At 27.6% G+C, this 16,660-nt stretch overlaps 1 protein-coding gene, 1 long non-coding RNA gene and 1 pseudogene across 2 annotated transcripts; all 3 read left to right on the top strand.

The window, feature by feature from the left end:
• The first annotated feature begins 1,761 nt into the window (after positions 1–1,761).
• Positions 1,762–2,962, top strand: LOC105650874 (flavonol sulfotransferase-like). Its single transcript, XM_037638139.2, is given in 1 exon segment — positions 1,762–2,962. A coding segment is annotated over 1 exon segment (993 nt). The 5' UTR covers positions 1,762–1,788; the 3' UTR covers positions 2,782–2,962.
• A 7,013-nt stretch (positions 2,963–9,975) lies between these two features.
• LOC149495429 (cytosolic sulfotransferase 16 pseudogene) lies at positions 9,976–10,993 on the top strand (annotated as a pseudogene).
• A 3,273-nt stretch (positions 10,994–14,266) lies between these two features.
• Positions 14,267–16,660, top strand: LOC149495430 (uncharacterized). The gene is made up of 3 exons (XR_016321103.1): positions 14,267–14,644; positions 14,715–14,781; positions 16,424–16,660. It is a non-coding gene; the product is annotated as an uncharacterized LOC149495430 (long non-coding RNA).

The following is a 16,660-nucleotide window of genomic DNA, read 5'->3' on the forward strand; positions in this document are numbered from 1 at the left end:
AGAAGTGAATTAGAAACAATCTGCAATTTGTAAATTGAATTTGAATAATGCAAATAAGAGATTAACTTTTTTTTTTACCAAATCAATAGTTAGATTCTATACAAAAGAACAATCTTTTTCATTGCCTCCTTTTTTCTCTAAAAATTAGATCTATCAAATATTTTATTTGATCTGTTGAACACTGTAAAATTAAATTGATAAAAACACTAATTGAAAAGTTAAAAAATCTAAATATTATTTCAATAATTGTATAAACCACATAAAAAACCAATATTTGATGTATAAAAATTTAAAAGCTTAAATATTACTGTTTTTAATGTATGGAGTTGCGAATTATTATAAAAAAATTAAATTTAAGATGCCAACAATTGATTTCATAGTTTAGAGTATCACAATATTACTTTTTTAAAGTTCAGAGATTAAATTATGTATTCCGCTGAATTAAAACATCAGCGCTATAATTACAATAATACACCATAATTTAAAGCCCAGTATGATTATGATTACAACAACACACCGTAATAAAGCTCAGCATGATTAAAACACACCATGTTGGGTAAGCTAATTGGTGTGGGTCCCATATTTATTATTTTTTTATCTTCTTAGAATAATTTTCTTTTTCTCTTTAAAGATATTATAAATTCTTTTTCTCTAAATTATTTTAGAAAAATAAATGGCGCCTTAATATATAGATATTTTTTAATATAAATGTAAGGGATAAGATTTTATGGGTGAAGATAAAGATTCACATGCAAGGGATAAGATTTTATCCGAAAAAATCTATAAATTTACAATTGCACTTTCTCAAAACATTGCTAAAATTTATAAAAATCATGGATATCTATACCTATATATGTAGTATACAGAAATTATACCCACATATATAAAATATTAAAATGTCTTTCTGAAAATAGAACTCCATCTTTCTTGTTATTACTAGTCATTTATAAGCTACTAAATACCGGTATAGCCATTCATATTCTATTCTTTTGATCTTTTTTTAACTTTTCAAAGTACTGTCGGTGGCCCCTTCCATAAAAAATTATTAAACATCTCAATTTTTAAAGTGATTTTGTTAATTTAACTTGTAAAATTAAATTAATTAAACACATATTAAATAATTAAAATTTAATTTTAATTATATTGAATATATATCCAATCGATATTCCATAAATAAAAATTAAAAATCGTAAAATTATTATTGTTAATGTGGAAAATTGTGAAATCTTACTAAAATTTATAAATTGAAAGTTGAATTTACATGCTCCATCTAAATCAATTGAGCACACAAACTGTGTGATGTCTTCGGTCACATTTCAATAACAAAAACTTAAAACTGTTTGTAAAGTATCAACATTTGGTTTGTTAAATCAAATTAAATTAGTAATAAATCTAATAAATTGAATTTTTTATATCATGAAAATTGAACTATTTATAAATTTAAACCGAACTGAATTCAATAATTCAGTTAAATTTTTATTTAACATAATTTTTGAGCTAAATTAATTTGGTTCTTAAAATTTTTAAAATTTTCAAATTGTCTAATAAAAATCCGACTAAAATAAAAAAAATGATTTTTTTTTATTAAAACTAAAACCGAATGAACCTAAATTAATTAAATTTTATTTGATATATTTTACCATATATAATATGCTCACTCCAAATAAACGACCCTTAAGTTCCGGAACCCACTTTACCTGATTGATATGCATTATTTGATACACCCCAATAATATATATATATATATATATATATCTCTATCGCCTATCTAAATATTACACTTCTTCCATGGAGCCTTCGTCACCTTTGAAAGCTATGAATGTTTCAAATTTGGAAGAGCTTTCAAAAGCCTTAATTGAATGTCAACAGATCATCTCAGACCTTCCCAAAGAAACTAGTTGGCTACTTTCTCAAAATTTACACAAATACCAAGACTTTTGGTGCTACCCAAATATCCTTGAAGGTATAATTCTAGCTCAAAAATATTTTATACCTCAACCTACTGATATTATCATTTGTACTCTTCCAAAATCTGGCACAACTTGGCTTAAGGCACTATGCTTTACAATTTTCAGAAGAAGCCAACATTCTGGTGGTTCTTCGATAAACCCATTACTCACAAATATGCCACATGATATTGTGCCTTTTATAGAGTTTTTATATTGTAAGGGTCGTGACTCTCAAAATCCATTGTTGTCTACTCATGTTCCTTATGCTTCCTTGCCTAAATCAATTGTGAAGTGCTCTACATGTAAAATAATTTATATGTGTAGAGATCCTAAAGATGTCTTTGTCTCGCTATGGCACTTCAATAATAAGAGCTTGGATACTGATGTTCTGTCATGGGAAGAGGCATTTGATAAGTTTTGTACTGGGTTATCTGCTGGTGGACCTTTTTGGGACAATATTTTAGGATATTGGAAAGCAAGCTTGGAAAATCCTGAGAAAATATTGTTTTTAAAATATGAAGATTTACAGAATGATACGTTGTTTTATGTGAAGAGAATAGCAGAGTTCATGGGGTGCCCTTTCTCTGTAGAAGAAGAAAGACAAGGTATTGTACAAAACATAGTTAATTTTTGTAGTTTTGAAAGCTTGAGCAATTTGGAGGTGAACAAGAGGAACAAGGTTGGCAATGAAATTCCTTTTAAAGTTGAAAATAATGCATTCTTTAGAAAGGGTAAGATTGGTGATTAGAAAAATTATTTAACACCTGATATGGCAAAGCGACTTGACCAAATAACTAAAGAGAAATTTAGTAGTTCTGGTCTTATTTTATAGGTTATTTAATAGTATTTGTGTGTAGCTTGTGCTTTGTAAGGATCTGTGTTGTTTTTGAAATTATTGTTCTATGTTTTAGAATTAAAGGTTTGATTGGTTTGTTTTTGATATTACAGTTCCATGTTTTAGAATAAACGATGTGATTAAGTCTTGGTTTTAGAAGTAATAAGCAAATTTCATATTTCTTTCTTTCTTTCTTTCTTTCTTTTATTTTTTTTATTTAATGGTTAAAGATTAATTAATCATATGCATGCATGACCTTAATATTAATTTTAGTAGTAATATTTTAATCTTTACGAATTAGGTTAATAAAAAAAGTTAAATTATAACAATTACTTTTTATCCCGTAATTACATATTTACCTGTCTTTGTTGGAACTAGAAAAAAGAAAATCAACTTAATAAAATATAAGATAAAAATTGATTTATGATTACACAATTTACCATTAAATAATAATAATAATAAAAATAATAAATCGAAAGAATTAATTAAAGTAATCCATGATTTTAGCCATGAATTTACCATTAATTAGAAAATTATGGGACTGTCTGACATCTTGTTGGCTGAAAGCTTATATATATTATTGTTTCAACAAATATATTAATATTACCAGTAATCATATAAAATAAATCATTACTGTCGCCACCTATATCAACGATATAATAGCCAATTCAAATTTTTGCTCTTTGATCCTTACATCAAAAAGATATTTAGATTAATTTTAAAAATAATTAATTTTAATGGATTACATAAATTATTTAATGTTAATATAAAGGTATTTTAAGCAAAAGCTATGTCTTAATAATATTAATTTTTTTCAATTAATAAGCGTAAAATTAATAGAAAATGCTTAATTTTTTCTAGTATATGACTGTCAGTCCCCTCATTTACCAAATTATTAGTTAGATTCTATACAAAAGAACAATCTTTTTTATTTACTTTTTTTTTTATAAAAATTAGACATATTAAATATTTTATTTGATCCGTCGATGTCACGATCCGAATCCATGGGCCGGACTGGCACTAGGACCCAGGTAAGCTTAAGGCCCCCGAGGCCTGTAATAAGCCTGAAACACTAAAAACTTACTATCTCAATATAATTTTAAACATTCAGCCCATATTTATAAGAAATTAAACCTCAAGATTTTATTAAATCTCAGCCCAAATTTATCAGGTACAACATTCCACAGTTCGGACCCAATTAACAATACATCACATTTTTAATATGGGCTCACATAATTATATCATCTATGTTAATACACGACTAATTGTATGCAAATTCTACAACTGCGGAGTCACTAACTATTTGGTATACATAGCTTTTTATACATATAATTACATAGTAAAATAATTATGGAACTGGAAAAATTTTCTTCTAGCCTTGCGGCGAAGGAACATAACTTAACCGAATTAAAGAGAAACTTACTTCCTGAAAAATTAAACAAGATATGTGAGCCTTCTAAGAAGTAATACTTATTGCACAACACACGCATTCACACAAATGTATAAATATATCAATCTAGTCATCCGACTAGTTATATGCTCACACAGCCAGTCACACAAATGGCATATCACCAGCACTCACAATTATTAACATCTTCACATAATCACATCACGTGGAAATTGGTCAGTGGCGTCACCGAAACCCCCGACGAGCCGTACTCTCACCTGGCCCATCCCTCAAACGTGTGCACGCAGGGAGCCAATTCCCCATACCTGGCCGACCGGTCTAATCCTCACACGACCAGTCCTCTCATTGTTTTTACATTCTCTCTTTTCTTTTCCATACCAACAGGAGGCAACCCGGTGGTTTCCATCCAATCTAGATCATCATTCGCTCACAACAGGAGGCCACCCTGCGGGTTGCGATCAAATCTAGACTATCAGGTGCGCAACGACGAGAGGTCATCCTGTGGTTTCTATATAATCCATGGTATCAGGTGCACACTGGGGCGCCGACCTCCCATTTTCCCGGCCGACGGTCCAATTTCATAATTCATCATAATCAGGATCCATGCTTTATCGACCGTCCTCACAAACCCATGATGACTCACTTCATCCCAATTCCACACAAACAAAGCACAGCAATATCACAACACAATTAATCAAGTATTGCAATTAAATGCAAGCATATTAATCAATTAAACATCGTAATGCAATGCACAATTAGACATCCAAAATCAAATGCAAATAAATAAGTAAATAGTGTTAACAATAAACAACAATAATAAAATAAATAATAATAATAAACAATAATAATGAAAATAAATAAATAATGGAATACTTAAATGAATAATAATGATAATAAATAAATAATTAGAGCACTTTATTTATTATGTATCAAATTATAGAATTTATCTAAATAAGCTTATTTATTATGTTCTATTGAAATTTCGGCAGAACCTCCCTTAAAAATATGACTATCTACTTGTTTAAATACCACAATAATATTATATATTTATCAATCAATACACACAGCCCATCCGTCGGGCAACTCACAACAACACATCCCGTCCTCCAGAACCATATTTATCAATCATTCGATTACTCAATTCACACAGCCCATTCAACGGGCAGTCGATTCGGCCAACCCATTCGCTTTAGGCTACATCATCCATCACACACACACACACACACATATATGCACTTAATAACTCCAGACCAACAAATTAATAAGTCATAATAGCCTTAGATTTTAATTTTCCCCTAATAATATTTTAACAAAATTCCTAGTTAACCGACAAAAACATTAGCTAAGAATTTCCATTTCAGCAACTAATCTTCTAATTATAACTAATATTCATGAGATGTAATTAGCATTGTTCAAAATTAATTGGTTCTAACAAAATGCCCCTAACTAATTCTTAACAAGAATTATATCTAGCTAATTATTTGTTAGAATTCAATTTATTCAACTATAAATTTTAGATTTGGAATTTATGCTGAAAATGAGAGAATAGGTCTTAGGACATACCGATTGAGAATCAGACTACAATTCCACAATCCGCGCGAAAAGGGGCTCATTCTGTCTCTTGGGGCCTCACCGGAGTGTCGCCGGCTGGTCACCGGACCACCGCCTCTGGCAGCCGTGCACGGTGGCCGGAATGTCGAACTTCACTGGAATCGGGCGATTCATACACCATCAGACTCCATTTTCGGTCAGGAGTTCAATTCTGGCGTCAGTTGCTTGAGATTGGCCCCCTAGTTGGCTGAAACGGGCTCAACAGTAGCCTTATGCGTGTAAACGGCGTTGTCCCTCGAAACGCAGGAACCGCAGTTCGCCTGCGCAGCAGCAGTCGTCGGAATCGCTAGTAGAGAGGAGACGCGAACTGAGCGAGGCAGTCGGTGGCGGAGCACGCGAGGAGCGACGATCGCAAGCTGCCATCGCAGCTTGCCTCTACTACGTCCACCGAGAGCAGAAACGGAGGAAGGCGAGATGGGAGGTCATGGCTCGGCGATGAGAAGATGATGGCTTCGCTGTCTCAGGTGACCAGAACTAGAGGGAAGGAGAGGAAAGGAGAAGGCGAGAGTGAGGTCAGCGCTGGAGAAGAAGGACGAAGAAGAAGAAAAGAAATTTTGGGTTAGACTATTCTGGTTCGATTCGAATCGGTTTGGTCCAATTCAATGATTCGGCTCGATTTGCTTGGTTTTCTAATCCAATTTGATTTATTTTGATTCTTTTAGTTAGGTTCTAGAACATGTCCTCAATTCACTAAATAGTCATAATAATAATAATAATATTATTATTAGATTTTTAGAATAATTAATTTATATAGTAATCACACACATATACATATATATATTTTTAATAATTTAATAATTAGTGCTCCATATTTACTCTTAAAAATTTCTAAAGGTTCTCCACTTGGCAAATATTTAATAATATATTTTGGGCTTGAGCTCGAATTAGAATTAAACAGTATTTGCAGTCCGGACAATCAAAAATTCAGATTTTTGATTTAATAATAATTCAAAAGTTTCGAAAATAAAAATTAAGGGGGTTTCAGTCGAACACTTTAATTTATAAAATTATATTAATTAAAACATATATTAAATAGTTAAAATTCTAAAAATTATTATTTGAAAAGAACTAATATTTTATATATAAAAATTAAAAATTTTAAATATTATTATTTTTAATGTAAGGAGACATGACTTGTTAAAAAGAATAAAATTTAAAATGTCACGATCGATCCTAGTATCATAATATTACTTTTTTTTTTTGTTAATTTAAAAATTAAATTATGTATTTCACGTATTCAAATTGTAAGTAAGGGGTCAACATTTGGATTGTTCAATCATTATTAAAACTAAAATGACCCCGAAAGTTTCTCCACCCTTTAAAATGCTTTGTTTGTTGATTGAATTATTGAAAAAGAAGAGTAACAACCGGATAAGCTTGCGCATATCAGAAAATTATTGAACTGTACGACATGATGTTTGCAGAAATAAATACAGCTATCTGAAAGTATAGTGTTTTCACATTTCTGCCCTTAGAATACTAATATCATTAATCATAGCGTGAAAAGTTATTACAGTAACAGTAATTTGGCATAGTTGGCGGTAATAGTTTATTGGTAAAAAGAGATCCAGACTGCTAAATTAATTTGCAAGGCTTTCGTGACAGGTGTTGTGTACATAATGTTACAGTATAGAAATTATCTAAATATATTTAAGTTATAAGAGTAAGAGCAATAAAATAATGTAAAATATCTATAACTATAAATATTAAAATACATACATAATTAATTAAATTCTACAATTTTTTTTAACAAAATTCTGTAATTTTTTTAATCCTTATATTATTCTCTGATTAAATTCCTGCGATAATAGTATTGTATCCATTTTATCATTTTATGATTATTTAATTATACTCATGTCCAATATTATCTTCCCACTTAACTCTTTTATTATTCTTTAATTAAATTTTTTCTATAATTTAAATAGTTATTCATTTTAATTTTTTTTAATTTATATAAATAATACTTAATATGAGTTTGCATTGCATTTTTTGAATGCATAATTATAAATAATTTGAAAGTTAATTTTATAATATATAAAATTGATGTACCATTGATTTATTTATAAAAAAAATTATTATGGCTAATTTTCTTCTTTAATTTGATTTGTTTGCATAATTGTTTATTTTTTTTAAGGTTTGATTAATCGATAAATGCCATATATCTTCTCTCATAATGTGGAAATTATTTTAAAAATTTGTCGTTCACGTGCATACATAATATTTTTAACGTTATGTCTATTTATAATAAATAACTATCCATTAAATATTAATTATTAAATATCGATAATAATTTTTTTAAGCAAATTAAAGATTGATATTATAAACTTATATAAGGCTCTACTAATGCTATTTTTAAAATAATGTTGTATTATTCTTTTATTACTCTAATCAATAAATTAATAATATTTGATTCGTTATTTAAATTCAAGAAAAATAATATCTAATAAATTTATATTTTATGATTTTTTTGTCTAAATTGATTCAAATTAAAATTTCAAAGATAAAAAATTAATAAAAATTAGTTTATATAAATTGTCTATTTTCTTTTGAGAATTATTATATATCTAATAGATTCACCTTAAAAGACTTTTATTTTATATATATTCACATTAAAAACTTTAATTGAGATATAATAAAATATTATATATATTCTATTTGAAAATTTATTTTTTAAAAAAATCCAATCATGTCATAGAAACATAAAAAAAATATTAATAAAAAATATATTTTCTTTCTTTTTTTTATCTATATCCTAAAAGATTAAATGTTTAATAAATAAAATATAAAAAAATTTCAAATATCTTAAAATCATATATATTCATTAAAAATAAATTTAGTAAATATAAAACTTAAAATATGAAATGCTTAATTATATATATATATATATATATATATATATATATATATATATATTTAAAAAATTATTTTTTCGATTCATTAGGAGACCTAATGGCCAGAAACAATACTGAAGGTTACACAATAATCAAATTGGTAACTTACCTAACAAAAAAAGTTTCAATGTATATAAATATATAAATATATCAATAAAATATTATTTTTTAAAATTAAAATTTTAAACCGTTTACCATTACAGATCTAATTATGTAAATTCTATTTGAAAATTTACTTTTTAAAAAAAATATCCAATCAAATCTTACAAACACAAACAACAAAAACATTAATAAAAAGAATATACTTTTTTCTTCTTTTTTATCTCTCTCCTAAATAAACTATTATATGTATTCTAATTGAATTTTTTTTATAAAAAAAATATCCAATCATATCAAACAAAGAAAAAAAAATATATTTTCTTTCTTTTTTATATATTTCCTAAAAAGAATTAAATATTTAATAAATAAAATATAAAAAATCTTCAAATATCTCATTAACATATGTATTCATTACAAAATAAATTTAGTAAAGATAAAACAAAAAATTTTGAAATGTTTAATTATTTATATTTATTTATTTAAAAAAAAATTTTTTTGATTCATTAGGGGGCCTAATTGGCCAAAATAACACTGTAGACTACACAATAATCAAATTAATGAAAATACTTGTGGTCGAGAGGACTCAAACTCGAAACCTCTCACTCTTCACATAAGTAGAAAATAATTAAATTGCACATGATTGGCCTAAAATTAATTTTTATAAATTATATGCAATCAATTAATAAACTGCAATTTTTTAATTGACCATCATTACGGGAACATTTTAAATTTCATTAAGGGTGATATAGAAAATATCATTATTCCCTCTCATTTCTACTTTTATATATAGTATAGGTTTAGATGTAGATATTACTTAGTGTAAATTAAAAAAAAAAGTTTCTTATTGTCTATAATATTTTATGTATTTAGTTTTCAACTAATAATGAGTATAAATTGTCTTTGATGATTATTTAAATAATAAATTAATGATGAAAATAATTTTATTAATTATTACCTTTATTTTTAAAAAATATTTTAAACTTGTTATAGGTTGATAAGAAAATTATATTTTAAAAAAATTTATAATGAAATATTGCCCAATTAAGACAAAAACGAACGTATATGGATTTTTAACCTTATTTGGTTGAAAAAACTCTATTAGAAGTTTATTGGTATGCATTATTTGATACACCCCAATAATATATATATCTCTATCACCTATCTAAATATTATACTTCTTCCATGGAGCCTTCGTCACCTTTGAAAGCTATTAATGTTTCAAATTTGGAAGAGCTTTCAAAAGCCTCAATTGAATGTCAACAGATCATCTCAGACCTTCCCAAAGAAACTAGTTGGCAACTTTCTCAAAATTTACACAAATACCAAGACTTTTGGTGCTACCCAAATTTCCTTGAAGGTATAATTCTAGCTCAAAAATATTTTATACCTCAACCTACTGATATTATCATTTGTACTCTTCCAAAATCTGGCACAACTTGGCTTAAGGCACTATGCTTTACAATTTTCAGAAGAAGCCAACATTCTGATGGTTCTTCGATAAACCCATTACTCACAAATATGCCACATGATATTGTGCCTCTTATAGAGTTTTTATATAGTAAGGGTCGTCAGAGAGACTGTCAAAATCCACTGTTGTCTACTCATGTTCATTGTGCTTCCTTGCCTAAATCAATTGTGAAGTGCTCTACATGTAAAATAATTTATATGTGTAGAGATCCTAAAGATGTGTTTGTCTCGCAATGGCATTTCATTAGTAAGCACTTGGATACTGATGTTATGTCATGGGAAGAGGCATTTGATAAGTTTTGTACTGGGTTATCTGCTTATGGACCTTTTTGGGACAATGTTTTAGGATATTGGAAAGCAAGCTTGGGGTGCCCTTTCTCTGTAGAAGAAGAAAGACAAGGTATTGTACAAAACATAGTTAATTTTTGTAGTTTTGAAAGCTTGAGCAATTTGGAGGTGAATAAGAGCAACAAGGTTGGCAATGTAATCGTTGCTAAAGTTGAAAATAATGCATTCTTTAGAAAGGGTAAGATTGGTGATTGGAAAAATTATTTAACACCTGATATGACAAAACGACTTGACCAAATAATTAAAGACAAATTTAGTGATTCTGGTCTTATTTTATAGGTTATTTAGTATTATTTGTGTGTAGCTTGTGGTATGTAAGGATCTATGTTGTTTTTTAAATTACTGTTCTATGTTTTAGAATTAAAGGTTTGATTGGCTTGTTTTTTGATATTACAATTCCATGTTTTACAATAAACCATGTGATTAAGTCTTGGTTTTAGAAGTAATAAGCAAATTTCATATTTCTTTCTTTTATTTTTTTATTTAATGGTTAAAGATTAATTAATCATATGCATGCATGACCTTAATATTAATTTTAGTAGTAATATTTTAATCTTTACGAATTAGGTTAATAAAAAAATTAAATTATAACAATTACTTTTTATCCTTTAATTACATGTTTATCTGTCTTTGATGGAACTAAAAAAAGAAAATCAACTTAATAAAATATAAGATAAAAATTGATTCATGATCACACAATTTACCATTAAATAATAATAATAAATGGAAAGAATTAATTAAAGTAATCCATGAATTTAGCCATGAATTTACGATTAATTAAAGCTTGTGCATATCAGAAAATTATTGGACTGTCTGACATCTTTTTGGCAGAAAGCTATTATATATTATTGTTTCAACAAATATATTAATATTACCAGTAATCATATAAAATAAATCATTATTGTCGCCACCTATATCAACCATATGATAGCCAATTCAAATTTTTGCTCTTTGATCCTTACATCAAAAAGATATTTAGATTAATTTTAAAAATAATTAATATGAATTAATTAATTTTAATGGATTAGATAGATTATTTAATGTTAATCTAAAGGTATTTTAAGCAAAAGCTATGTCTTAATAATATTAATTTTTTTCAATTAATAAGCATAAAGTTACTAGAAAATGCTTAATTTTTTCTAATATATGACTGTCAGTTCGCTCATTTATCAAATTATTAGTTAGATTCTATTCAAAAGAACAATCTTTTTTTTTATTTTTTAATATAAAAATTAGACATGTTAAATATTTTATTTGATCCGTCAAATAATTTAATTTAAAAAATTATATTAATTAAAACATATATCAAATAGTTCAAATTTTAAAAATTATTATTTGAAAAGAATTAATATTTTATATATAAAAATTAAAAATTTTAAATATTATTTATTTTTAATATAAGGAGACATGACTTGTTAAAAAGAATAAAATTTAAAATGTCACGAAAGCTCATAGTATCATAATGTTACTTTTTTTTTATTAATTTAGAGATTAAATTATGTATTTTACGGATTCGAAATTTCAGCGATATAACGCACCATAATTAATATCATAATATTTTTCTTTTGAAGGGACAGCATGATTATGTTACTGAAAAAGAATTGTAAGTAAGGTGTCAACATTTGGTTTGTTCAATCATTATTAAAACTAAAATGACCCTTTAAAATGCTTTGTTTGTTGATTGAATTATTGAAAAAGAAGACTAACTGTACAGAAATAAATACAGCCGCCATCTGAAAGTATAGTGTTTTCACATTTCTGCCCTTAGAATACTAATATCATTAATTATAGCGTGAAAAGTTATTACAGTAACAGTAATTTGGCATAGTTGGCGGTAATAGTTTATTGGTAAAAAGAGATGCAGACTCCTAAATTAATTTGTAAGGCTTTCGTGACAGGTGTTGTGTACATAATGTTATAGTATTTTAATTATCTAAATATATTTAAGTTATCAGAGTAAGAGCAATAAAATAAATATCTAGAACTATAAATATTAAAATACATACATAATTAATTAAATTCTATAATTTTTTTTAACAAAATTTTGTAATTTTTTTTAATCCTTATATTATTCTCCGATTAAATTCCTGCGATAACAATATTGTATCCATTTAATCATTTTATAATTATTTAATTATATTCATGTCCAATATTATCTTCTCACTTAACCCTTTTATTATTCTTTAATTACAGTTTTCTATAATTTAAATAGTTATTGATTTAAAATTTTTTAATTTATATAAATAATACTTAATATGAGTTTCCATTGCATTTTTTGAATGCATAATTATAAATAATTTGAAAGTTAATCTTATAATATATAAAATTGATGTACCATTGATTTATATATAAAAAAATTATTATGGCTAATTTTCTTCTTTAATTTGATTTGTTTGCATAATTTTTTATTTTTTTACATCTAACTAATCAATAAATGCGATATATCTTCTCTCAAAATGTGGAAATTATTTTAAAAATTTAGTAGTTCACGTGCATACATAATATTTTTAACGTTAGGTGTATTTATAATAAATAACTATCCATTAAATATTAATTATTAAATATCGATAATAATTTTTTTAAGCAAATTAAAGATTGATATTATAAACTTATATAAGGCTCTACTAATACTATTTTTAAAATAAAGTTTGATTATTCTTTCATTACTCCAATCAATAAATTAATAATATTTGATACGTTATTTAAATTCAAGAAAATAATATCTAATATAAATTTATATTTTTATGATCTTTTTGTCTAAATTGATTCAAATTAAAATTTCAAAGATAAAAAATAATAAAAATTATTTTATATAAATTGTCTATTTTCATTTGAGAATTATTATATATCTAATAGATTCACCTTAAAAGACTTTTATTTTATACATATTCACATTAAAAACTTTAATTGACATATTACATGGATAATTTCTCAAAAAAAAAAAAGGATAAAATATTAATTTTTACTCAAAATAATGAATTGTAAAATTATAAATGAGTAAATTACTTAAAGATAATATATACAATACTAATAATTTTGACCTTTATTATATAATAGTCTTTTGTATGATGTGCATTGGACGTTGATTATGCTCGTTATATACTCAACTTTTATATATATAATATTAAATCATCAATTTTGTTTAGATTAAAATAAATACAAGTGGTTAATTTGTATTATACTTTACCGTATAAATTACTTGCAATGCTACTGTCACGACCCAATTCCATGGGCCGGACCGGCACTAGGGCCCAGGTAAGCTTAAGGCCCCCGAGGCCCGTAGTAAGCCTGAAACACTAGAATCTATTATCTCAGTATAAATTTCAACATTCAGCCCATATGATAATGAAAAATAACCTCAATATTTTATTATTTCTCGGCCCAAGTTTATCTTCTACAGCATTCCATAGTTCGGGCCCAATTTACAATACATCACATTTCTAACATGAGCTTACAGAATTATTTTGTCTATGTTAATACACGACTAAATATATGTAAATCCTACAACTGCGGAGTCACTAACTCTTTGGTATACATAATTACATAGCAAATAATTGTGGAACTAGGAAAAATTTCTCTGTTGCTGTAACATCCTACTGAATCGAATCGTTGCATAGAGTCGAGTCGAGTTGGGCCGAACAAGAACCCGGTTCGAGCCATTTAAATCCAGAGTGGGGTAGAATGGGATGTAACTTAAATAAGTAAAAGAAGTGGACTTACTTGAATGAAACAAAAAGATCAAAGTATAAGGAGTAGGACTTACTTGCACTAAAATATAAAGTTTAGGTATTAAAATGTAACATATGGAAAATATAGGTACTATTTGGTAATTTTTAACACACAATCAAAGATAAATTTGGACTACACGAGACTTCCATTTCAGTTTGCCTTCTTCATTTTCTTCATCTTCATCTTCAACGTCTTCTTCATCTTCATCTTCCTCTTCATCTCCTTTCATCTTTCTCTTCATCTCCTTCCTTTCTCCATCCATTTTCATGTGATTTAAACACTAAATTCAACCTAGAACTCTATCCAAGTAAGTAGCCCTTCTTGATTTTCATACTTTTGTGATTTTTTAGATGATTTCTAAGAGTTATTATGTATAGGAGAGGGGAACTCAAAGTTGGAAGAAAAGGAAGCTAAGAAGAGGATTTAAAGCTCTTTTGGTTGAAGGTTTGATATCTCTTTTAGTTTTTCACATTTTCTTGCATGAAAACTTGTGTAGTGTGTTGATAATGAAAACATATATTGCTGAATGTTGAATTAGAGGTCTGTAAATGGTGATAAAGCATGGGATGAATTGAATGAATGAAGTAGATATTGATTTCATGCTGAACCCAGTTTGTTGGACCATTGACCAGAAACTTCACCCTGATTTTGACTCTGTTTAACGATGGAATTAGGAAGTGGTATAGAAGAGTTATTTGTTCCTCTATGTTTTATCTGTCCATGAGTTTTTGAATCACCTAATTTGGAGTTATAAATTGAGAGATATGACCAAAATAGTACAGACTATGCAGGCTAGAAATCAACAGTCTGGACGGACTGGAAGTTGCTCATTTCGGTAAATATTTGCCTACCTTACCAACGTAATTAAGAGATGTGGTAGAAGACAAATTTGTATCCTAATGTGTTAGCTAACCATAGAAGGAAGAATCACCTAAATTGGAGTTATATATTGAGATCTGTGACCAAAATAGTATAACTTGTGCAGGCTGGAACCCAACAGCAGGGCAGACTGACAGTTGCTACTTGAGCTCAATGTTTGACTACCTTACCAACGTAATTAAGAGATGTGGTAGAAGACAAATTTGTAGCCTAATGTGTTATCTAACCATAGAATGTAGAATCACCTAAATTGGAGTTATAAATTGAGAGATATGACCAAAATAGTATAAACTGGGCAGGCTGGAAACCAACAGCAGGGCAGACTGGCAGTTGCTACTTGAGCTCAATATGTGACTACCTTGCCAACATAATTAAGAGATGTGATAGAAGAAAACTTTGTACCTTAAGATGTTAGCTAACCATAGAATTTAGAATAACCTAAATTGGACGTATACAGAAAGAGTTATGATAGGATTTGTGAAACATGTACAGGCTGTCTGGCAGATTTCAAGAACACATTAGAAATGATGTTGGAATGCATATGTAGATTCATTCACCCGAAAATTATTACTGCATTTTACCTTCTAAGTGAACTTAATTCAAACTAAGAATTTCCTTAATCTGAATGGTATAATTTAGTTACATAAATATTAGTAAGAATTGCATCGCGGGTGCAATAGCTAGAGTATTTCCATGCAAGTTACTTTATACATTATCAATGGTATGCATTATTCCTCATTAGATATTTTCTAAATAATTCTTGTATTATCACAATACACATAATATGCTCCATTAAGGTTAGGCAGAAACCACGTAGATAAGACTATGTCGCGACATAGGATAGCAGATCTGCGCCCCATACAGTTTGGTACTCCAGCTACAGGCTGTTGAGTGGATATGATTTATATACGGGCCATAACAGCCCAGCCATACAGTATTCATCCAGTTTCATACAGTTCATACAGTTTTTCTTATCACTTTGGTTTCACTATAACCTTATGGAGCCATGCAGTTATGTGATTTATTATTTATAAAGTATATACGATGGTTAATAAAAGTTGCAAAATTTATACAGCATCATGAACAGCAGGTAAAATCATGAAAGTATAATGATATGTGTGCTTATATGTTTATTGTTTTATTTCTTATTAAATTGAGATATCCCCTGAGCATTATTTGCTCAGCGAGTTATTTATTTAACTCGTAGGTTTCGAGACTGGACCGTAGAGAATCAGCTTACAACTGCTGCAGTTCATCTGTGGAAGACTCAGTCTTCAGGGTAGCTATTCATTTGGATATTTTGATTCTTTCTATCCTTATCATGGCATGTACAGGGCACACAGTTGGGCCCATTTCATTTTGAAAATTAGTATCATGTCTTGTAAAAATATTAAGTACATATCTATATTTTCCTAATGTAAAAAGCAACAGCTTGACATCATAA

Source organism: Jatropha curcas, chromosome 6 (assembly GCF_041381405.1).
Source record: "Jatropha curcas cultivar XTBG-Jc1 chromosome 6, XTBG_Jcur_1.0, whole genome shotgun sequence".
Classification (NCBI taxonomy): Eukaryota; Viridiplantae; Streptophyta; class Magnoliopsida; order Malpighiales; family Euphorbiaceae; genus Jatropha; species Jatropha curcas.